General features: G+C 56.0%; 2 protein-coding genes across 2 annotated transcripts in view; one reads left to right on the forward strand and one right to left on the reverse strand.

The window, feature by feature from the left end:
- PDE6B (phosphodiesterase 6B) overlaps positions 1-16,642 on the forward strand; it is a gene marked incomplete at both ends in the record, with an annotated part of 32,786 nt that extends 16,144 nt beyond the window's left edge. Inside the window, 19 exons of the mRNA XM_080830806.1 lie at positions 3,990-4,130; positions 4,222-4,296; positions 5,699-5,763; positions 6,585-6,651; positions 6,837-6,884; positions 7,611-7,760; positions 7,991-8,134; positions 8,586-8,651; positions 9,022-9,168; positions 10,351-10,458; positions 10,799-10,908; positions 11,108-11,195; positions 11,508-11,608; positions 11,848-11,955; positions 12,504-12,567; positions 12,875-12,949; positions 14,105-14,188; positions 15,419-15,575; positions 16,581-16,642. Of these exons, the coding sequence (XP_080686932.1) occupies positions 3,990-4,130; positions 4,222-4,296; positions 5,699-5,763; positions 6,585-6,651; positions 6,837-6,884; positions 7,611-7,760; positions 7,991-8,134; positions 8,586-8,651; positions 9,022-9,168; positions 10,351-10,458; positions 10,799-10,908; positions 11,108-11,195; positions 11,508-11,608; positions 11,848-11,955; positions 12,504-12,567; positions 12,875-12,949; positions 14,105-14,188; positions 15,419-15,575; positions 16,581-16,642 (1,860 nt within the window). The remainder of the gene's footprint in view (positions 1-3,989; positions 4,131-4,221; positions 4,297-5,698; positions 5,764-6,584; positions 6,652-6,836; positions 6,885-7,610; positions 7,761-7,990; positions 8,135-8,585; positions 8,652-9,021; positions 9,169-10,350; positions 10,459-10,798; positions 10,909-11,107; positions 11,196-11,507; positions 11,609-11,847; positions 11,956-12,503; positions 12,568-12,874; positions 12,950-14,104; positions 14,189-15,418; positions 15,576-16,580) is intronic.
- Positions 16,643-18,639: 1,997 nt separating this feature from the next.
- On the reverse strand, positions 18,640-21,598 carry ATP5ME (ATP synthase membrane subunit e). The gene is made up of 4 exons (XM_080797615.1): positions 20,306-21,598; positions 19,857-19,911; positions 19,186-19,284; positions 18,640-18,723 (listed from the first exon to the last, which is right to left on the reverse strand). The coding sequence occupies exons 1-4, from the start codon at positions 20,339-20,341 to the stop codon at positions 18,698-18,700; spliced, it is 216 nt and encodes a 71-aa protein (XP_080653741.1). The 5' UTR covers positions 20,342-21,598; the 3' UTR covers positions 18,640-18,697.
- Between the last annotated feature and the right edge of the window lie 2,382 nt (positions 21,599-23,980).

The raw sequence follows: 23,980 nt of genomic DNA on the forward strand, positions 1-23,980 counted from the left end.
GACATAACAAGGAAACAATGAGGTTGCATACTTATACTCTTGTCTTAATACAATTTTCCTAATTTTTAAGCTCACATCATTTAACTTTAATAATGGCTGGGTTTAATGACTGGCCCTCAAAATTCCTGACGGTTGGACAACCAGCTCTCAGGAGCTCACCACTGAGTAAGAGCTCTGGGAGCCAAGGCCGACTGCAGTTCACCAGGCCACATTTCCTGTCTGCCTCCCCAAGACCCCAGGCAACCTGACACCGCCCTCCTGGAGTGTGAGTGTCAGGTTGGGCCTCGAAAGGCCAGCCTTCCCTTCCAGAGGCTTTGCAGGCCTCTGTGTTGTCTGTCCCCGAATGCAATTGGATGCCCCTTATTTCTAAAGTCACCAGGGGACCCCTCACCATTATCCCAGGTTTCCCATTTTGAAGCATGAATCTGTGAAGGGCAACACCTCAGCACCCAGCTGACCATGGCTCCTGGTCACTCAAGCACCTAGTGTTTGGTTCACATCACAAATGCTGGCACTGGTGGTGTACTGTGTGCGGAGGACAGCAGACACAGGCTTAAGGTCAAGAAGGGGTAACCACTCCCCAGGGAGAGGTCAAGGTCCAGAAGATGAGGTGTGAGTTGCACCCTGAAAGAGAGGACAGGCAAAGGCAGAGGCCCTTGCCGAGCCACACAAGGTCCTAGTCTGACTCAACAAATTTCCTATATTTTAAAGATGAGATTTTACTTAAGAATCTGAGTTTCTAACTTCTCTTGAAAGTCTGAGGCCAGGGGTACCTGGGTAGCACGCTCTTAATTTCAGCTCAGGTCTTAATCTCAGGGTCGTGAGTTCAAGCCCCACATCGGGCTCCACACTGGGTGTAGAGTCTGCTTAAGAAAAAAGGAAGGAAGGGAGAGAGGGAGGGAAGCTTGAGGCCTATCCCCTGACCCTTATGGCTGCTCCCTGAGGGTCCTGGCCTGCTAATCCTTAGCAAGCAACATGGAGGATGTCAGCCAGGGTCAAGGACCTCCTTGGTCTGGAGTCTGGAGCAGGGGGAGGCTATCCTAGGAATGGGATGAGTAGGAGCAGACTCAGAAGGTCCCAGGTTGCAAGGGTGTCCAGGAGGCCCAAAGCACTGGAGATTCAGGAAGAACCACCCCAGAGTGACACAGGACAGGCACTGCATGAAGATGCCTAGATGAAGCCCCAGAACACTCCAGAGCCGGAGCTCAGAAGAGCCTGGCAGGGACGGGGAGGGGGTTGTGCTGACTGGGTGTTCTAAATCCTGACGACACAGGTGCGTGCTGACATGAAAATTCATCCAGCTGTGTTCCACCTCACTTGCTCACTCAACTTGCCAGACTCAACTCAGAAAGCTAAAAAGGAAACAGGAAGATAGAGGAAGGGCAGAGGCCCTCGGTGAGCCAGGCTGCCTGACTTCAGACCCACTGAGCTCCTATTTTCTCAGGGCCAAATGAGAACCTATTTTGGAGCAAAGACGAGCACGTGATGACTAGTCCCTGGTCTGATGGGAGTAGGGGAGGCTTAGGGTGTGACAAGAGGTGCTCTGCCAAGAGGGAAGGATGGGATGAAGTGGAGGGTCAGGAAGGGTCTCCCTTGGGTGCTATGCTATGAGGTACAAGGCCTCCTCCTCCCCATTGTCTTTCCTCCTGGGGGACAGGCTTTGGACACCAAAGTATTCAGGCAGCTCAAAATTAGATGTGCTGCCCCGACACACACCCCCTCCCTGCACTCAGCAGGACCACGAGATCTCCAGCTGTCCCAGATATCTCTAAGCAGCTGGCCTCCCCTCATTCTTACTGCTCTGGTGTGTGTTCTGGTCCTAACCAGGGCTTTGTACACAGGGGGAGCTCAGGGAATATCTGTGAGTTAGACACACAGATGATTAACACATTCATATGCACACTCATATGCATACTCACACATGGGACTCCTAAAAGCCACACACTCTTCTGACAGTCTGACTCCTGTTCCACCATTCTTCCCAGCATCCTGAGAGAAAAACATCATTATACCCATTTTACAGGTGGGGAGACTGAGGTCTGGAAGTTAGCCGACCTTCCTAAGGTCACAGAGCTAAAGAGAAGCAGACCAGCACCCTTACTCACTAGATGTGGAGAAAAAGAGTAAAGAGTTCTGTATCCAAGCCATTAGCCAGGGAGGACTGGGGCACTAAGCCAGCAGCTCAAAGGTGAAGGAGACACAGGGCAGTGCATGAGTGAACACAGAGTCCTGCCCTCCCCTGCTGTGCATGTCCAGATGTCCACGTAGCATCTGGCTCCAGGACCTGAAATTCAGACTGTCTGCCTTAGAGCTTCGAATCTCACAGCCTTCCCTGCAATCAGCAAACACACAGGTGTGAGGTACTCTGCTAACCATGGAAAAGCTCCACCTCATGGAGCTTGTGGTGGAGTGGGGAGACAACAAGATTGTGCCTCTATGAGGTCAGAATGAAATAGGGTGTTGTAAGGATCAGGTTTGGCAAGTGTTCAGGACAGGCAATCCGAAGATGACTTTAGACTAAGACTCAAAGATGAGGAAGCCCTGGAATGAGTGCTGTGAAGGCAGAGGACAGACCTTATACAAAGGCCCCGTGGTCAGTCAGAGTGAGTGCTTATGGCACATGGGAATGCCTTGGAGACCGATGGACAAAGAGGGGGCAGGGCCAGGCTACCAGGAAATCCTCTTCCACCAATGGAGAGTGGTGGGTGGGAAGAGGTCTGCACGAGCCTTGTGCTCTAATGGAGAGCATTAGGATTAAGCTGCCTGCTGGTGAGAGCACTCCAGGGCAAGTGGGGTCTCCAGAGCCCATTCCTGCCTGTGATAGCAAAGGGTGGCAGCTGCAGAGGGCCTGAGAGGGGCTGGCTGAAGGGGAACCATGCAAAGAAGAATCATGGTGGCAGGGAAGGCTTGGTACCAGGGAACACTTAATACAGGCCAGAAGATACATGAGGTTGTGAGTGGTGCAGCCTGAAGGCACCTGTCTTTGGGCAGTGGCTGGGGAAACTGAGAAACTCGAGCCAAGCAGGTGAGGGGAGAGCCTCACGGAGTTCCTCTGAGCTTGGCCAGTGAGCCTGGACAGCAGCCTAGTGTTCAGTTGTGGGTCAGTGTCCTGGGAAGGGTCTGGCCAGGGCCTCATGGAGCATGTCAATGAACTATCACTCTCAACTCATTCTGTGGCATCCAAAATGCAATGAATCCGTGCTCTCAAACCCAGCTTCTCAAGGCTGATTAGGGAAGGCAGGTTGGTCAGAATTTTGCCTTTAAATTTTAATGCATTCACTCTTTCACTCACTAACCCAGCCTAAGGCCAGCACCAGACAGTGAGTGGCAATGATGTAGCCAAAGCTTGGAGGCTTTACCTTCCAAGAGGTTTCAGGGCACCTGGGTCAAGGAGCAGATAGTCATGTGCTTGGATGAAACCATGGGTGATGGGAATCTGTGGAGATGCTATCAGGAGCGTACCATCACCAGTGTCCCCCTGGAGCTCTGTGGTCAGATGCATGTGTACATGTGTGTTGGGTGTCACACAGGTGTTGGGGGTGTGTATGGCCACAGGCTCACAGCTGTGCCCCCTAGCTGCTGTGGTCACATAGGTGTGTGTGTGTGTGTGTGTGTGTGTGTGACCATAGGCCCACAGGTATCCCACCCCTCGTGTGCTGCTATGGTCACACATGTGGGGAGAAGGGGTGGCCACAGGCTCACAGGTGTATCCTCCCAGCTACTACTGTGGTCACCCAGATGTGTGTGTGTGTGTGTCTGTGTGGCCACAGACTCACAGGTGTCCCCCCCCCCAGGTGCTGCTGTGGTCATATAGGTGTGGAGGGTGAGGAGTGGCCACAAGCTCACAGGTGTGCCCCCCAGCTGCTACTGTAGTCACCCAGGTGTGGAGGGCCGCAGGTTCACAGGTGTTCCCCGCCCCCCCAGGTGCTGCCGTTGTCACCCAGGTGTGTCTGTGTGGCCATAGGCTCACAGCTGTGCCCCCCCCCCAGGTGCTGCTGTGGTCAGCTAACAAGGTGTTTGAGGAACTGACAGACATCGAGAGGCAGTTCCACAAGGCCTTCTACACCGTGCGTGCGTATCTGAACTGTGACCGGTACTCAGTGGGCCTCCTGGACATGACCAAGGAGAAGGTGAGGCCTCAGTTCTCCACAGGACTCCTGGCCAGCCTTGTTCTGCTCCTGTGAGGACTCACTAACTCTGTCCCTTCTCTTCTCTACTCAGGAATTCTTTGACGTGTGGCCTGTGCTAATGGGAGAAGCCCAGCCATACTCAGGCCCACGCACACCCGACGGCCGTGTGAGTCATGGTGGAGGGGGGACAGACCAAGCCCATGTACCTCGATTTCCCTGGCTCCAACTACAACTCCAGAGTGGGGAAGGGGCCTGTGCCAACCTGACCAAGGGTGGGAGAGGGAGGGCTACAGGAAGGATGTGGGACTCTGGGGACAGATGGTTGTGGGCCAGCTGCCTACCTGACTGCTCTGGAGGGCAGTCTCTGAGTGCTTGTCTGCTGTCCCCAGTGACTCCAGCCCATGCTCTGGGGCCAGGTTGGGGTGGGTGCAGATCTCCTGATGGGGTTATCAGCCCAGTGAGGACGACCAGCATCTGTCCTCCTGCTGCCCCACCCTTAAATCACTGGAGAACCTCCCATGTGGAACCATGTATACGTGTGTGTGCACATGTGGGTGCACACCTGCGTGCATGGGCATGAGAAAGGCAGTGTGAAAAGGGCATGGGAGCAGGGGCAGTTACCTCTGTCACTATTGTACACCCAATTTGGCATACACTACCCTACCTGGCCATGCCTCAGTCTTCCCACCAGTCACATGGGGCTGATAACTGGGCCTTCCTCACAGGATTGTGGGTCAAGTGTGTAGAAGAGTCCCTGTTCATGGCTTGGCTGTGACCATGACTTGCCACAGTTGAGTGTTTGTGTGTCTGTGTATGTGTGTACTGGCCTGGGCAGGTTGTGTGCATACATTTGAAGGAGTCCCGGACCTAGTTTGTGTGTGGGCTTGAGTGGGACACAGACAGAATGAGGACAAATGCAAACCAAATGTGTACTGTGTGTCCCATGAGTGTCAGTGATGGTCTGTGTGTGTGTACATAAAGTGCACGTGAGGTTGTATGTAATTGTGTGGGTGTGGGGCTGTGAACGCATGTGTGCACATCCATGTGTGCACATGAGATTGTGTGTAACTGTGTGGGAGCATGTGTGCTTGTCCATGTGTGCACGTGAGGTTGTGTTTAACTGTGGGGGGGGGTGCAGGTGTGCACGTCCATGTGTGCATGTGAGGTTATGTGTAACTGTGTGGGTGCCCGTGTGCATGTCCATGTGTTATGTGAGGTTGTGTGTAACTATGTGGGTGCATGTGTGCACATCCATGTGTGCATGTGAGGTTGTGTGTAAGTGTGTGGGTGCGTGTGGCATCCAAAATGTGTGCATGTGAGGTGTGTAACTCTGTGGGTGCATGAGTGCATGTCCATGTGTGCATGTGTGGTTGTGTATAACTGTGTGGGCGCACATGTGCAAATCCATGTGTGCCTTGAGGTTGTGTGTAACTGTGGGGGTGTGGTGTGTGCTCTGTGCAAATGCACGTCTAGTACAACACCTGGGTAGCTCCTCTCACCCGCAGGGAGGTTCCCACCGGGGAGCTGTCCCAGGGAGCCCTTCCCGACTGCTGTGGTCCATTTTGCAGGAAATCGTCTTCTACAAAGTCATCGACTATATCCTCCATGGCAAGGAAGACATCAAGGTCATCCCGTAAGTGCCAGAGTCTTAGGAGAAGCATCACCTGAAGGCTGAGCACCCTCAGACCCAGGCCGGGTGGGCTTTGGGGATTTGTCACAATGGCTCAGCAGCCTCAGGCTGGTCCCTCACACAGGGCTACTCCCTATGCTGGAGGGCGAGGCAGAATGGGATGGGGAAGGAGGCACCATGGATGTCCAGAGTGGACTTCCAGAGGTCCAGGTGAGCTATCCAGGTGGTCCTGTCAGCAATAACTGATCTTTGAGTCCCTCAGGGTCTCATCTTAGCTCACCCAGCCACCCACACAGGTGGAGCGCCCAGAAGGCACACCCCATAGGGCAGGTAGGAGGGGATGTCCACTCCAGGGAAGCACAGCTAGGCTGAGGGCAGGTCAGGGCTCCAAACTAGAGACACTGGGGAGAGGTGCTGGCCATTCCTTGCTCTGTACCTGCACGGCCATGTGACCCATAAGCCTGTCAGAACCCCATCCTGCAAGTTCCACTGAGGGACTGGGATCCAGGCGCTAAGCCTGCAGGACGGGTGACTGACACTGAGCTCCAGGGGCTGGACTGAAGAGTGGGGCCCCCAGTGGGGAAAGGGCTCCTCCAGGGTGAGGGGACTCAGCATAGGCAGAGGAAGGATAAAACAGTACAGACACCCCCAAACCACACCCCTGGCCTCCTCTTATTCCCCCTGAGTCCACAACCTGCTAGCCTTCCCACCCCACCCAGAGCTCAGAAAAGGGAATCAACATTAACACACACACACACTCTGCCAAAATCTACATGCACATCTAATAACCCACCCACCATCTGACCCTCTGCTCTCTCCCCCAGCACACCCCCAGCTGATCACTGGGCCCTGGCCAGTGGTCTTCCAACCTACGTGGCAGAAAGTGGCTTTGTGAGTCTGCTGAGGCCCTTCCCTTGCCTGGCGCCCCGGCCCTTCCTGCCAGCCTGTGCACCCCTGCCAGCTCCCAGCTGCCCTGCCTCACCTACGTAGAGCTCATCGGGCTGGATAGTCGTCTTTAGAACCCTATCGTACATTGGGCTGCTTCAGGTGAAATTGTTTTCCTGATCCTCTTCCAGATCTGTAACATTATGAATGCCCCCGCCGACGAAATGTTCAAATTTCAGGTATCTATTCATTTATTAGAGAAAGTATGCTTACTTAGGGAAGAACATATTGTGGTTCAGAAACGATGAACCAAATTAGTTTTCGCTCCTTAAGAAGCAACCTCACAATCTCAGGGGCTAACCACAGCAGACACACACTTCCAGGCACAGATCTATGAGTAGGCAGGTGAGGCCAGGCCACAAGGAGCTTTTCAAGTCTGCCCCTTGGGTCCTCCTCTGGGGACACATGACCAGAGCAGCCTCTTTTCTGGAGGAGGCCAAGAGTCAAGTGGTCTCCAAGACTCTTCCAGGAACTGGCCACTACCCACCTTTCGCTGGCCAGGTATCAGTGGAATGTGACGTGGGAACAGCAGCATATTTTGTGGGGCCCAGCAGAATGGAATTATTATCAACATTAAGATCATGGCGGCAAAGACAACCGCGAGCATGGGAGCCTTCTAAGAAGGGGATCCTGGCTGCCCTCAGGGAATCCTGGGTGCCCGCAGAATTCATACCATGAAGCCGCCCTGGGGGGCATAGAGCCCCAGTTCTGTCTAGCGGGAGAAGTCACAACACAAACCCAGGGACATAGAGCTCTCACGCATGGGGGGAGTTAGCAAAGAGGAGGAGCGACCCAGTCACCACAGTTTAAGGACAGAAGACATGAGATGGGTGCTTGCTGGGTGACAGGCCTGAGTCAGGGCCAGACCCAGAGGAGCGGGCATCTCTGGACACCTCTCCCTGCAGGAAGGGCCTCTGGACGACTCGGGGTGGGTCATCAAGAATGTCCTCTCCATGCCCATCGTCAACAAAAAGGAGGAGATTGTGGGGGTTGCAACATTCTACAACAGGAAAGACGGGAAGCCTTTTGACGAGCAGGATGAAGTCCTCATGGAGGTAAACACGTGTCACAGGGGCAGCCCTTGGAGGGACGCCTGTGTGACGGCATGGGACCCAGCCATGTGGAGACCCTTCCTATCACCTGCTTTATCAGCATGAGGCCTGAGGAGAGTGGGACCAGAGGAGCTGTGAGGGCCCTGGAGAACGCTTGAAAGCACTCAGGGCACTGGAGCAGCACTCCACACTCCACACGACACAGGGTGGTAACACTGCCGCTGTGTCTGCAGTCCCTCACGCAGTTCCTGGGCTGGTCGGTGCTGAACACGGACACCTACGACAAGATGAACAAGCTGGAGAACCGCAAGGACATCGCCCAGGACATGGTTCTGTACCACGTGAGATGTGACAAGGACGAAATCCAGCTGATCCTGGTACCACTCCTGTCAGGCCCTGGTCCCCTTTCCTGCCCAGGGGGCAGGCAGGGCATCCCTGAGGTCGGGGCATATCCTGTGGTCAGAGGGCTGGGCTAGCCCTGGAGTCCTACGTGCGCTGCACAACCAGGGGCAGTCCCTCCCCTGCATCCTCAGCTGCGAGCAGGGATTGGTCAGAGCCCTCCTGGTCAGGCTGTGTGAGGACTCCCCCTGTTGTCCATGTGGAGAGCTTAGAACAGTGCCGGAGAGGCAAGGAGGGACACACAGGAAATGGGAGCCACTGTCACTTCTCTCTGAAGCTAGAAGCTCCAGCTGGGACTCCTGTCTTGTGCCTGATGTCACCTTGTCCCATACTCATGAGGGGTGTAGGCAATGCTGTCACCCTGTCCCATACTTATGAGGGGTATAGCTGACACTCACTCTGTCTCAACACAGCTGTCTTCTCTCTTAGCCAACAAGGGAACGCCTGGGGAAGGAGCCTGCCGACTGTGAGGAAGATGAGCTGGGGACAATCCTGGTCAGAATCTGACTCCCACCCCTCAGGTGGAGACTGGAGGGACCTGAGGGTCGGGGGAGACTTCCTCAATCCTAGGAGGCCTGAGCATGTTATCTGATGTTTGCTGCTGTCTGCATGTCTCTATGCCTGGGTCCGTGTGTGTGTGTGTGTGTGTGTGTGTGTATGTGATCTCCCAATGTGCCTGTCTTTGCACCTGTTTCCCCGACAACACCTCTGTTCCCATGGTAGGGACTGTGAGTGGCCAGCTACAGGCCAGAGCAGCTGGAAGGGCAAATGTCACCACAAACCTGGGACATCTGAGGCTGGGCAAAGGATCCTGGGAGGGGAAGAGAAAAGCCTGCCTCCCTCAGCCCCACAATCCTTCCCACAGAAGGAAGTGTTGCCGGGTCCCACCAAGTTCGACATCTATGAGTTCCACTTCTCTGATCTGGAGTGCACAGAGCTGGAGCTGGTCAAATGTGGCATCCAGATGTACTACGAGCTGGGCGTGGTCCGGAAGTTCCAGATCCCTCAGGAGGTGAGGATGGGGGCCAGGGGAAGGGGTCCAGATCCACTGGGACATGGAGGGTTGTGGCAAGGGGTCCCAGATCCACTGGGAGATAGAATTTGGACATGGTTGAGGGGCCCCAAATCCCCCAAGAGGTGGGAGAGATGTGATCAGAAGTCTTAGGTCCTACAGAGAGTTTGGGGACAGCCATGTTCATTATAGAAACTGTGCCTAGCATAAATGACTGAATGGATGTATCAATGGTTAGATGGGTGGAGGGAATGTTTGGTAAATGGTTGTTCCAAACAATTTGACCATAAAGTGCATTATTAAGCAATAGTGGGATTTGGGCATGGGATGGAGAGGAAACAGGAGCCCATGAGCTACAGAAAGCAAAGGCCATCTGCACAGTTTGAATGTAGAGAACCCCTCAAAGGTCATCCCAGGGTGGAGGGGTGGCCCTTCCAGCTCTGCCCTGAGCCCTGCTGCTTTCTGATAGTTTCCTGGCCGCTGTCCTGCCTCCACCTTCACACCGCAGGGAGTGTCTGCTTCCCCACCATGCAAGTGAGGGAACCATCCCTCCTCGTGCCTCCCCTGAGAAAAGGTGCAGCACGCTGGCATTTTCAAAAGAAACTTTACTACATACTAAAGGAAAACACAGAAGCAAAAAGCAGAGAAATGATTACTAGAATTTTTTAAAATTTCAGAATGATTTTCTGGCATCAAAAATCACAGCAGATGAGTAAGAGGCCCCTTCGGCCTGCACCCTGTTGTCCAGGGGTAACTGCCCTTGTAGGAGAAGGCTCACACGCCCGGGGCCCGCCCCTTCATCTCTGGACCCTTAGCCTCCATTTTATTTCTCCACTGTCCATGCCATGAGCCCACACATGGGCCATTCAAACACCACTCCTGAAACAGACCTTTTCTTCTAAAACATTCCATACCCCTTGCCTGGGGTCTCCTAATTTTGGGCTGGGCAGTAGGTTGGAGGCCCCCTGCAAGCTGGAGCTCTTCTTAGCTTTGACACTGGTCTACTCCTGGCGCCCCCCCCTCAGGCCTCCCGCCCCCCCTCGTCCACCCCACAGGTGTCCCACCCAGGAGAGTGGTCAGGGGCCAGCAGCGAATGGCTGGGAGAGGAAGGACTCTCACACCAGGCTGTTGGGGGGACTCCCGCACCGCGCTCAGAGCCCATGCTCCTCCGACTCCCCTCAGGTCCTGGTGCGGTTTCTGTTTTCCGTGAGCAAAGGTTACCGGAGGATCACCTACCACAACTGGCGCCACGGCTTCAACGTGGCCCAGACCATGTTCACGCTACTCATGGTGCGTGTCCAGCATGGGCATGACAGGGGCCACCCTTGCCCCCCTCCCATGGGGTCAGGCCTGTGAGGGGCAGGCGCTGGAGGGGGGTGCTCCTCTGCGAGCGAGGTGGGGGCCTTCGCGGGCAGAGGAAAGGAGGAGGTGGGGCGCACCCCCCGCCTCAGGAGTGCAGGAGGGCCCCTGGGCTGAGGCAGGCAGCAGCATGAGGCCCTGACCCCCCCCCACCCTGCCTGCACCCAGCCCCCCTGCAGCGGGGAGGAGAGGGGAGGGGAGGACAGGGCAGAGCGGGGCAGGGCGGGGGAGGCCACTGGAGCTGCGCAGCTGTAGGGCCCTGTATCCTCAGACTGGGAAGCTGAAGAGCTACTACACGGACCTGGAGGCCTTTGCCATGGTGACCGCGGGCCTGTGCCACGACATCGACCACCGAGGCACCAACAACTTGTACCAGATGAAGTAGGCAGCACGCTGGGCACCCGGGATGCTCTGGGGGAGCATGTGTCCAGTGGCCCAGGGAGGGGCCGGCCCGGAGCTCACTGAGGGTTGGGGGTGCCCCTTCCCTGGCGAGCAGGGAACTGCAGGGGCGCCCAGAGGCCACAACTAGCCTCTGTGGGGGCTTCTGGCCAAACTGATTCTAACGAAACCTCTGTAACAGATCCCAGAACCCCTTAGCCAAGCTCCATGGCTCCTCGATTTTGGAAAGGCATCACCTGGAGTTTGGGAAGTTCCTGCTCTCCGAGGAGGTTCGTGTCCCATTCCTCACTCAGAATTTCTCCGTATTTATGCCTGACTGTCACCTGCACCTCTGGCCTCCCTGGCCCAGCGCTCATGACACCACAGGGCATTCTGACCAGGGGCTAGAGGAGGGTCAGCGGTGATGGGTGGGGTTTGAACGTGGAAATGCACCCACCGCAGGGTGAGGTGGGCTCAGGTGTCCAGCAGTGGTGGATCTGGTACAGGGTCTGGTGCCCAGCACCTGCGACCTGAGGGTAGGGTCAGATAGATGGTTCCTGGGAGGGGAGGGGACAGACTGGGAACCCTAACCCTTCCTGCAGTCCCTGAACATCTACCAGAACCTGAACCGGCGGCAGCACGAGCACGTGATCCATCTCATGGACATAGCCATCATCGCCACGGACTTGGCACTCTACTTCAAGTGGGTGCAGCCGCCCTGCGGGAGGCGGGATGAGAACCTGGGGGGTCATGGGGGTGGTAGGGTAGGGACCTGGAGCTCCTAGAACACCCTTGCCAGCACAGCAGCCCCGCAAGGCCTGAGCTGTCTACCTCAGTTTCTCTCCTAGAAGGGTAGTGGGGTTAGGATCAAGGAAGAGAGGCGTGTCCTGCGTGGGGTGAGCGGGTGGGGGTCGACTGTCTCTCTCTGTTCTTGGGGTTCAGGAAGAGGACGATGTTCCAGAAGATTGTGGATGAGTCTAAGAACTATGAGGACAGGAAGAGCTGGGTGGAGTACCTGTCCCTGGAGACGACCCGGAAGGAGATAGTCATGTGAGCTGTGGGGGCAGCAGGAACCATCTCCATGCTGGCTACCCCTCACGTTACCCCCCCCCCGCAAAGGAGAAGACCCCAGGCCCCTAATAATACACAAGAACAGCTCTTCTCTAAACAGCTTTGATGAAGCGTCAAAATGAAACCTCTTACTTGTTCCTCATCTTCAGAGGAGACAGTACAGGATTGGGGTCAGACAGTCCATTTTCTTAGTTTGTGGATTTGGCAATAATTCTTATTCATGAACCTTCACTGATGCATCTACAAAGTGGAAATTCAGAACTATGGTCCTCCTCCAGGCCCGTCCCAGAGATCCAACAAGGAAATGTGTAAATCATGGGCACTGGGAGCTGCCCAGTGAAGACATGTTGGTTTTAGCTTATGGAGGCAAGGGGAGGGGGAGGTGACAAATGAGGGTTAGGGTTGGAGTGGGTGTGTATACAGTAGGAGGTCTACTAGTGGAAGGAGTGCCCAGAGGCGGAGGTGGAAGGGAGGGAGGGAGGGAGAGAGGCCAGCCTGGGCACACCTAGAGCTTCATCTGCCTGCAGGGCCATGATGATGACTGCATGTGACCTGTCTGCCATCACCAAGCCATGGGAAGTCCAGAGCAAGGTCAGAATTCATGCAGGGCCCCAGCCTCTTGTCATTGCCTCTTGAAATTGCATCTAGGGGAAGCCTGAGAGGCGGGACAGAACCTTTGTTTGCAAGTAGCACTGAGGGCTGCCCCCCCTGCTCTGGGGATACGCTCATGGCTGCCATGTGGGCACACACCAACATGCTCACTGGGCGGTAGGCCTAGCCTGAAGACTGGGGATCCCAGAGGGCCTGAGGCAGAGAAGACTGAGGGCCCTTTGTCAGTTTCTGACCAAGCGCTGAACTCCACAAGATCACTGCCTTTTATGTACCCCCTGCCCACCAGGTTGCTCTGCTGGTAGCGGCTGAGTTCTGGGAACAGGGTGACTTGGAAAGGACAGTTCTGGATCAGCAGCCCATTGTGAGTGTTACTTCCAGAATCTTCTAAGCCCACTGTGGTCTTTGGGAACCTCAGGCCTTGCTTGGTGCAAACAGGGAACTCCTGGGGATCTGGGGTGCTGGGACCTCAGTCTCACTTTGTGGGGTCAGTCATGTGACATGAGCTGAGTATAAATTAGGTGGCTCAGGATCTGGGTAAAGTTGTAGAAAAAAATAGGGTTTCAGTAAAACTGTGATGCCCATGCAGAAATGGAAAGTCATTGTCAAAAGTGGTCAAGGCAGGCCATGACCCATCACCCAGGGCCTCCACGGCCCAGGCAGCTCCACAGTGAGCCTCAGCCAGGCTGAGAGCTGCTCCAGGAAGGCCTTCAAGTGGGGAGAGTGCTGTGCCAGAGAAGGCCAGTGGCAGGAATCCAGATGCCCTCACCATGATAGATGGAAGATACTGAGATCTTTGGGTCAGCAATGTGGGACCAGGAATATGCTGTTAGACTACAGTGGAACCTGCATAGTATCCAAGGGGATGAGGACAGCATAGCATTGTTCAACAGAAGTTGGAAGAGATGGAAAGAGGGTTTGTCTTACAAGTCAATTCCAGTCAGTGGGGCTGCCTGATCATGGGGTGGAGAAGGCTTTGGGGCCAGAGACAGGCTGCAGGAAAGGGTGTCCTAACTAACCAGCCAAGTCACTTGGGGACCAGGCAGGCCTCTAGTTCTTGCATGGCTCACCCTTGCTACATGGAGCTCCAGACAGTAGGTAGCTATGAAGGACAGACCAGCAGGGGACAGCCCAGGGGTTCTGGAGTATGTGGACACCAAGGATAGCCCGTCCAAGGGCCTCTGGATTTCGCCCTGCAGGGCTCTCAAGCCAGGTCTTTAGTTAGCACCATGGATAGCTCCCAAGAAAGTGGGAGGAAAGGGCTCCAGGACCTGAAACTGGGAGCATTATGGTGGACTCATAGTGGAACTACCAGATGACTCAGAGAAGGGGAGAGGCATTCTGACTGTCCCCCTATAAGGGCCAGCATCTATCAAGGCAGGCTAAGCCCCAAGACCAGAGGCTCCACTCATTCCATGGAAACTGCTTCATCTGTGTCTCTGTGGACATGTTCATCTGAGCCGGGTGGGGCTGAGTGAGACCTGCAGGCTCAGAAGAGGTTTCTCTGCTCCCCCCCAAGCCAATGATGGACCGGAACAAGGCAGCCGAGCTCCCCAAATTACAGGTTGGCTTCATCGACTTTGTGTGCACATTTGTGTACAAGGTGAGCAGGCTGGTGTGGGGCCTGTCTGGGTTCACAGGAGTGGGGGGACTGGTGTGGGTTCACACGATGGCCTGGCCTGCCATAGCCCCTATCGCCTCATCCTTGCACTTAAAATCTGAAATCCGCAGTGTCATCCCAAGGAGTCCCTTCCCACCTTCCCCTCACCAGTTCCTCAGAAGCTCTTCATGCTTTCCCACAGGTCTCCACTCTCTGGGAGATCCTCCTCCCACCATGAGGTCTCACCTCACATGTCCCTTCCCCACACCCCATCTAGCCACCCCCAATCGTGGCCTGCAGTGTATCTGTGGGTGCATCTGTTCAGTGCCTATGAACCCAGGAGGACAGCAATGTGTCCACCTGTCCCAGCTGGGAATGCCTCACCCAGCAAACACATGTTGCACTTGGGTGACCAGGGAACACTGTGCCAAGGACATGTGCTGTGACATCACAGCCCAGAGGACTGGCAGAGAGTGTGTTGGGGGTCCGACTGCAGAGTCCCTCCCAAGTGATGCCCGATACATCCATGGGCTCCATTCCATCTGATCCTGGGGGCTGTGAGGAGGAGGTTGTCTGCTTCTGAGTGAAGTCAGCCCTGATTGGGCCAGTCCACTCCCCACCTCGACCACCACAGCATGTGGGCTTCTCCTTACTGAAAGCTCAGCTCCCTTTGGTGCCCCTTCAGCAGGACTCTAAGTGCTGCAAAGGAAGGCAGAACCAGGATGAACATCCCAGTCCTGAAGGTCACAGGTCACAGCCCCACCGCAGCACTCCCACTGCCTTCCCCAAGTCCATCCACATGCTCCATGCTCGTGTGTGTGTGTGTGTGTGTGTGTGTGTGAGAGAGAGAGATGTGCGTAGAAGAGCCCAAAGAAGGGGCTGCAAGACCAGCATGTCTGCCCCAGTCTTCCCACCCTCTCTGCCAAAGGACTCCCCTTCTGCCATTGATATTCTCTATTCCTGGAGTCCTCGCCCCACTAAGACCACCTGTGCCCTTCCCATCCTCTCTTCTCCATTTCCAGGGCTTTGCTGGGAAAGTGATATCTCAATGGCCTTCCCTTCTCCCTCAAACAGGTCCCCTCCCAAGTTCTCCTCTTGGGTGAGCAGGGCAGGGTGGTGGGGGACAGGCTGGTGCCAGCAAGGGCCAAGACATGGGGAGGCCACCTGCCCCAGCTGCTTAGGAACACTCAGGAGGTGCGACCCAACTCCTTGATTCCCTGTCTTCCTGTCCAGGAGTTTTCCCGTTTCCATGAAGAGATCCTGCCCATGTTCGACCGACTGCAGAACAACAGGAAGGAGTGGAAGGCCCTGGCTGACGAGTATGAGGCCAAAGTCAAGGCCCTGGAAGAGCAGAAGCAGCAACAGGAGGAAAAGACAACAGCCAAGAAAGGTCGGGGCTGCAGGGCAGGTGTTTGCTTAGTCCCCACATGGAAGTGTGTGAAGGGACGAGGTTAAACAAGAAGGGCAGGTGGCAGATGGCGCTGGGGCTGGTTTGCTCAGGCTCCTCCCTGCAGAGGCAGCCATCCCTCGGGATTGGGCCTGACTGCAGGATCTCCTTGTTCCTTGCCAGGGACTCTCATTTTCTCTAAAGAAGTAACTATTTGAATGTTACTTCCTTTATAAAGGGAGGAAAGCCCAGGTGAAACATTGGGAACTCTCAACAGCTATTTCTTCCACCACCAGGCAGCAGTTCCCTCCTAATTAACTTGGGAAAATCTACCTCCACTTCCATCTACCCTCAGAAACCAAACAGAACACCTAAGGGCGCACATCTGACTCTAGCTCAGGTCATGATCTCGGGGTCCTGGCTGGAGCCTCCCCAGTGGGCTCCGCGCTCAGCGGGGAGGCTGTTTGTTCTTCTGCCCCTCCCTCTGCTTGTGCGCACACGCGCATACTCTCAAATGAATAAAATCTTAAAAAAAAAAAAAAAAGACCTAAAAAAAGAAAATACGGGAGCTAAGAGTCAAGCGTACATGACATCTCCCCCTGTACTGTGTCAGAGCCTTTCTTTCCCTATTCAACCCCACCCCTGCCTGCTATTTTGGTAATGTGGCTCACATGGCTTCATCGTAAGGAGTCACCATGCGGCCTAGACAGAATCCCTGACATTGTTGCCTTGGTATTTGCCTGTGCATGGCCACCGTGGCCCTGGGACTTTTGCTATTTCCTGCCACAGGGAGGAAAACCATGTCAAGTTTTGGGGGCTGTGGGGGCGCCGGAACTAAAAGTGTCACAAGAGCTAAGATAAGAAAGGCTGAGCCCTGGCTAGGCTAATCGGCTCAGGCTGCCAACAGATCCCACACTCTGCCCTTCCTCTCGCGGGGCTGACAGAGGACACAGGGCAGGAGAGGCGGGGCTGGCACACACAGTCCTCTCACTCTCGACTCTCTTGCAGCGGGCACAGAGATTTGCAACGGCGGCCCAGCACCCAAGTCTTCGACCTGCTGCATCCTGTGAGCTGGTTCATGGGTTCTGATGGCGCCCCAATCCGTTCACCTGCTGGGACCCCACCTCCAATCATTTGCTACAGGAGGTTAGAAAGCCCAAGAAAATGACTGAAGACAATTTTGGATATTTTGAATTTTTTTAAGATTTATGTTTTTATATTGGGGCACCTGGGTGGCTCAATGGATTAAGCCTCTGCCTTCGGCTCAGGTCATGATCTCAGGGTCCTGGGATTGAGCCCTGCATTGAGCTCTCTGCTCAGCAGGGAGCCTGCCTCCCCTTCTCTCTCTGCCTACTTGTGATCTGTCAAATAAAATCTTTTTAAAAAAAGATTTTGGGGGGCGCCTGGGTGGCTCAGTGAGTTAAACCTCTGCCTTCGGCTCAGGTCATGATCTCAGGGTCATGGGATCGAGCCCCACATCAGGCTCTCTGCTCAGCAGGGAGCCTGCTTTTCCCTCTCTCTGCCTGCCTCTCTGCCTCTTGTGACACCTCTCTCTCGGTTAAATAAATAAAATCTTTAAAAAAAAAAAAGATTTTTTTTATAAAAAGTCAACTACAAATACACTTCAGCATCCTCTACACTCACCCACCTTTTGCGTACACAGCAATACCACGGAGAGATGTTTGGAAAGGGTCTGTGACCTGCATGTCTGAAAGCACTGGGTGAGGTCCACAGCCGCACATGTAATGCGTATATGGGTAGACAAGATACACAGATGTTGTTACCTATCTGGTTCCAAGGCAAATAGGGCCAGAAATTTAGAATAAAATAAAACGAAAACAAGTTGTCCTTTTCTTTAATACAGCAGCAGTTGTGGTGGAGAGCATATCATGCCTAACCCATGAGAAAGTTCTGCCACAAAGGTCAAGGCCATGAGTGACCTGAGCAAAAACACGTGGAACAGCCCTCTGCACTGGGGTCAAGGGGGCACACTGCCACAGCTGGGGTCTGCCCAAGTCCTACACCAGTGAGGGTTCCCTTAGTGTTTGTGCACCAGCAGAGCCAGACCCAAACACATGACTCCCATGTGAAATGGGTACTACTTACCTGGTAGAAGTTAAGGACTTTTCAGGTCCTGACCACATGAGCTCCAAATCATTCATTCCTAACACTGGACACCTTACCCCACAGTAAACTCCGCTCAGCTGCCTGATTAGACCGGCTGTGGAAAAGCCAGATCGAATGCCACACAAGCCCACCCCCAGAAGCCCTGAGCTCCTGGGCGGGGAAGGGAGGGGCGACACCACCTCCCCACAGCCATGCAGTCACAGCAAGGAGACAGTTTCCATCTCAGCAGGGACACCTGGTGACAGTCCATGATTAGGGCTCCAGCCAACAAATCCAGAAGGAACTGAGCTGGGCTCACTCAGGCTTCAACTTAACTAAAACCAAGGCTTTCAAGTGCTTATCCACTGCTTCTCATCCCGCCCCCCACCCCCATTTGCAAAAGAATTCATTTTACCAATGAAATTTGTGCCAGGCCTGTGGCTGTGAAGTGGCCCCATTCCAACATGAGTCAGAGGGGCAGAACCTGCCCATCAGTTCAGCAAGAGCCCAAGCCCACTGCAGCTTTATGCAGCACCCCACCCTGGTCCTCAAAAGGCCACAGGCCTTCCTTAGGGTCGAGGGGAGGGTTCCCGACAAGGGGAGAGAGATCCAGGTCCCATCAGTAAGGGCATCAGGCCACCTCCCACCCCGCGTTTGTACTGTCCATCAAAGGGTCTGGGCCAGAGCTCACTGAAGACCAAGCAGCAGCCACAACACCCAAGCTGCCGGTGTCTGGGATAAACTGCTCCCTTTGGGGCTCCCCAGTCAGACACCTCAGAGAACAGGTGATGGGAATTTCTGTGTTCCCTGCCCGTCTGTGCACTGCACACACCCTGAGTCTGTGAAGGTCAGTTCTTCTGAAACTCACTCCCCAGCCCACCCCACCCCCAACATAAATGGAGAACAGAGCACAACTGCGGAGCTTGAATCCGGAAATCAGACAACTGGAAACAGTACAGGAGAGCATCAAACAACACAGAAAGCTTTATTCATCCACACCGTTCCAGAGAAAGGCAGGCTCACTTTAGTATGCTGTCATCTTGGGCTGAAAGGTTCAAAGGAAAATATTCGTGTTATTACACACTCACGCAATCCAAAAGGACCACTTCGCACGTTTGGTGCTCAAAAACCCAGGATCTGGCTACAGTGGAAGCCCAGTAGTGTGCTGCCTCTACTCTTGTCCCTGCGTGCTCTGACTGCAGCCTGCCATGGCAGTCGGTGGGGAACGATACCTGGTTCCGGTTCTATGGGCCTCTGAGGGTGGGACATTCCCAAACAACTCCCCTCCAACGCCCAGAGAACTGGGCCTCGCCCCAGACAAGGTGTCACCGTGTCCCCCCACATCCACGGCCCTGCTGCATCTCTCCCTCCCCAGAGGACCCGCTGGCCAGTGCTGGGAGAAAGGAGGCAGCTCCTACCCCTACTTCGGGGCTCGCCTGAAGCAGCACCTGTATGTTTCTAAAGCCCGGGCAAAGGACCAAGCTTTGAGATACACTCAGTCCAGTACCTTCTGCCAGTTCTCTCTCAATCCGTTTCCGTTCATCCTCCTTCTTCTTCTCCTCAGCAGCTATCCTCCTCTCCTCTTCTGCCCGAGGTTTCAGGTAACCTGTGTAAGGAAAGCGTGAATATGGGGAGGTACTTTCAGTGTCTTCACAGAAACGCGTAAAAGGAATTTAGTGCCTGGTGAATGCCTGACCCGTGTGCTTACCACTCCTCTCCCTCGGCGTGGGTCAAGGCCTGACTAGAGCTCAGCAGAGTGCACAACCAGGAAGGCAACCGCAGGAGCTGCGCCACCTGACCAGACCTTCTCTGCTCAGCAATCTGGGCCACCCGAAGCTACTCGCATCTGACCACAACACTCCTCCAGCACTCACCTGGCACCCCAGTTTTCAACAAGAACTAGCTGTTTTCCAGCTCCCCGGGGTGCTGAACATAAGAATGCACTTTGGGTCCTGACCACCTGCGCTAATCACAAAGCGACCTACACACCTGCCGCGGCAGTGCTCCGTGGTCAAGCTCACTCGGGTTCCTGGGGCTGGCGCCTCCCAACCCTGTCCCCCTTCTTGCCCTTCGCTGGGGTTTAGGAGACCGCTCTCAGAGCCCCCCCGCCCCCCGGCTGTGAGTGGGTTTCCCCTGCCGTCCGCCGAGATAAGGGCACGGCCAGCCGCGGTCACTCACTGTAGCGCTTGGCTCCGTACGCCACGCCGAGGAACAGGGCGGAGTAGCGGCCCAGCTGCGGAGAGAAGTCGGTCAAAGGCGGGGCCGGGGCGCAGGGCGCGGGTCCCAGCCCGCGGGGTCAGGGCGCAGGACGGAGGTCCTGGGAGCGCGGGGACGGGAGATGCAGGGCGCGGGTCCCGGGGAGGGGGTTCCCAGCCCGCAGGATCGGGGGCGCAGGGCGGGGGCCCCGGGAGCGTGGGGACCGGGCGGGGGGGGGGTGATGCTGGTTCCAAGCCCAAGAAGTCGGGGCTCAGGGAGAGAGTCCCGGGAGCGCGGGTCCCGGGGTGGGGTTCCCAGCTCGCGGGGACCGGGGGCGCGGGGATCGCACCCCCGGGGGCGCGGGTCCCGGGTTCCTTGGGGTCGCGCACGTGGAGCCGAGCACCCGGCGACGGCCGCAAACCCTGATTCACCTTGATGAGCGGGGAGACTTGCACGGGCGGCACCATCTTGTCCGTAACCTTCACGCCGGAAGCACAATCCGCGGAGGACGCTGCAGGGCCGGGAAAGCCGCGGAGGCGTAAAAGCGTACAAGGGTAAACGCATGCGCCGTCAGGGGTGAACAGGACAGGGACTGCGCCCCCTGGTGGACGGAGGTGGAACGCGCCTGCCCGCTCGGAGAGGGGATCACGCGAGGCGCGTGGCTCGCGACCAGCTGCGCACGCGCGACTGCGGGAGCAGCAGGTGTAGGTTGGGCGGCGGGGGCGGCTTTTGCCAAGGATGTGGAACCTCGGCCTACCCTCATGTTCCCTGCAGCCCCTGATGTCAGGCCAGGATGACACCAATGGAGCGTGCCCATTTTAAGTCCATATATTTGAAAAATATCAGTCAGGCACACAAAGTGTAAAATAGATTGTTCTCTATTCTCCTGTAGTGTGTGGGCTCTCCAGTCAGGACCGGCGAGTCGGGGAAGGAGCCCCCATTCCCGCCCCGCGGCTGGAGTGCAGCCTTCAGCCACATCCAGGCCCATGACCACCCCAGGTCAGCCACAAGGACTGCCCAGGAAGAGCCCATGGTCCAGTTAGAGGTTTTGGGCTGGGAATCTGGGGTCTGCGGACTGATGTGACCTGAATGCAGGCCCCCTTGCCCCAGGCCTTTCACCCGGTTGGGGTCGGGGGGGCTGTTGTAGCCAACCTCTCTGGACTCAGGCCAGGCTAATCATGGTGGCCTAACGACCCATTCCTGGGATGGCACTGCCTTTGGTGTCCCTTACGGCTACCGCCACCCCCCAGTCTCAGTCCCCCAGCGGAGTAGAGCTTCCTCACTGCAAGAGTCTCTCCAGCACAGGGGGCTGGAGTCTTCCTGGGAAGGGCTCCCTTGTAGAGCCTGCTCCCTGGCTCCAGCCCTGGGGACCCTGCCGTCCCCAGCTCCAAGGTCCACCTCAACCAGGGCCACAGGGACCACTGAACCTCCTTCTCTCACTTCTGCTGCTCACAGTGGGCAGGGGTAGGAAGCCACACCTGTGAGTTACTGTGTCTCACTCTGAGTCGCTGCTGGTCTCCCCCACTTCTGAGGTTAGCCCTGGCAAAGACATGACCAGGTCAGCCACAGGTGTGCGGTGGGGCTACCCAAAGATGGAGCAGTGGTGGTCAGACAGCTTCCCAGCTGTGCTGGCTGTGCTGACACATGGTTCCCAAAGCAACCAGGTTTGTGTTGGGGGGAAGGGGGCAAGGGTCTGGCAAGAAAACCACTCATCCCCTGGGCCCTGCGCTGCTCCAGAAAGAAGCTCCCTGAGAACCGGAGCTTAGGGCTCACTAGGGCCCCTGGTATGCCAGAGGGGAGCCCACTTTTCCTCAGTCTTCCAAACCCTCTTGTCTCCAGAGAGAACTTAACTATAAATCTAAAGGGAATGGAATGCAGAGACAAAAACTGCATGGCACGAAGCAGTTCGGTATATATGCCTGGAGGCGAGGCCCTTCCAGCCACCTCCAGGGTCCTGGGCCCTTTGCTCTGCAGCTCGCTCTGGAGTCCTGGCTCTAGGCCTCCCGCTGAGAAGCTGGAACACCGCCTGCGTTGTTACCTGGGCTGAGGGTGGGAACGGGGAGGCCCATCTTGTAGGGCCACCAGGTTCTTGTCTGAGCTCTCTGAGGACCCCTGCCTGATACCATGCATGGCTGCCTCTGCCAGGCCTGGGGTTGAGGGAAGTCCTTCCCAAGCCCCTCATTGCTCCCTGGGGGCGCTGTAAGCACACGTTGACCCCACAAGGCACAAAATAAGCCTCTTCAACCAACATGGGTGTGGTGATGCTGAGTGCACACCCCGCACTCCCACCCCACCCCCATTCTTGCCCTTGAGCATCTAGGCAGATGACCTCAGCTGATAAATATGTTCTTCCTTCCCTGGATATTAAAATAAACAACTCCTGCTTCCAGAATCAAAAATAAGTGTCTCTTGGGCTGAAGGTGAGGCCAGGATGTTGGTAGGGGACCACCTAACAGTAGCTTCCAGTGGGGGGCAGGGCGGGGGGATTGGTAGGGAGGGACACACAGGTACTCATGCCCATATACACATGGGGAAGACCCCTCAAGCTGGGGGAGACTCACTTTGGCCCTGGGCCCTTTCTGAGGATAAGGGGGCTCCCATCTGGCTCGGACCACGGGAACCACTTGCTGACACCTCTGCACCTGTCAGGGCCAGCTGTCCACTCTGAATCCTGATATTCTCTCTGGAGCCAGGCTCCATGGCTATCTTTAGTGCTGCCAGCCCAGGAAACCTCCCCGGGGGCTCTGCCCGTGTCTTCTGGCCTTTCCCACATCAGGGGCCTTCTGAGCACAGATCCTGTATGCCTTCCTTTCTCAGTGTGGTGGTCCCAATCCTCCAGTCCTCCTACGGTCTCTCCAAGCACCAGTCAAACCCTGCCCAACTGGGAGTGCAGCCCAGTCCAGGTTTCCCACGTTAGTCATGTGTTCTGCCTCTGGGAATCCTCCAGCAGAACCCCAGGGAGCCCCCAGTTCCCCCCTGGTGGGTCATGCCTCTCTAAGGTCCACAGGGTGTCTGTTGTCCCATACTCAGTGCAGGCAAATGGTGGGCTGCCCCTGGGATCACAGAGGTGTCATGTGACTGAAGGAGTATGCCCCTGGGGGCAGGACCCCTGCCACAGTGGCACTCACGTGTGATTTGGTTCCCAGGTGTGCCCTAGGGGACCCCTGCTGCTGATGCCTCCCCCCAAGGTGCAGGTACAAGGGGCTCTGAGGGCTTGTTCTCTGGGTGTGAAACTACAGTCCTGAATGCCCACTTCATTCTGTCCCCAGGCCTCCTCCTAACTCTCACCCTTTCGTGCGCCTAGCCTGTACTCCCCGCAGCCCAAGACTAGGGCACCCAGCCCCTGACCCTGTGCTGACGGCTAATATCTATCTGCCCCCCCCCCACAGGCACCTAGGCCAGCTCCCCTCCCCAGACTCTGCCTGCTGGGCCATGATGTAGTGGGGAAACCTGGCTGAATGCTGGCCCAGGGCCCAACCCATCTGGATGGTCCTCCATCCCAGACATGTTATCCCCACACTGTGCCAGGCAAGGGGCCACCTGCCAAGGGGAGAGATGGGGCCCCAGTGAAGCAGGGAGGTGAGGGCACACACAGCGTGCTCAGAGAATGCCTGGTCACCAGCCTCCAAAGGCCACTCACAATGACTTTGGGCAAATCTAGGAAAGGTCCCCCTTCCTCTGCCTCCTGTAGCCTTCTGGGTCCACATGCAGGTGGCCCTGGAGAGGCACAGAAAACAGGAGAACAAGGTTCTTGGTGAGGTGCCTGGGAAGCTGGGGGCCCTGCTGAGCAGGGCAAGATGGGGGCATCTGAGTCACCCGCCAGGTGCCAGAGCTCACTCTGCACTTGTCCAGTCCCCAGGGTGGCCCCAGCATGTCCTTGTAGGGAGTGGAAGCCAGAGTCCGAGCTGTCCTGGGGGACTGGGCAGGAGCTTAAGACAGGTGACCTGGGCAGGGAGGGCACAGACCATCGCCTCAGGCACTTCCAGGCATGGTGAGTGTGGCCAGCAGGCCACTGGGGCAGGAGCGGGTGTGAGCATGCCTGCATTTGTACAGGGTGTGCTTTTGCGACTGTGTGTACGCGCATGTTGCCTACATGAGTGTGATTT

The sequence above is a fragment of the Martes martes genome, assembly GCF_963455335.1.
Source record: "Martes martes genome assembly, chromosome: 2".
Classification (NCBI taxonomy): domain Eukaryota; kingdom Metazoa; phylum Chordata; class Mammalia; order Carnivora; family Mustelidae; genus Martes; species Martes martes.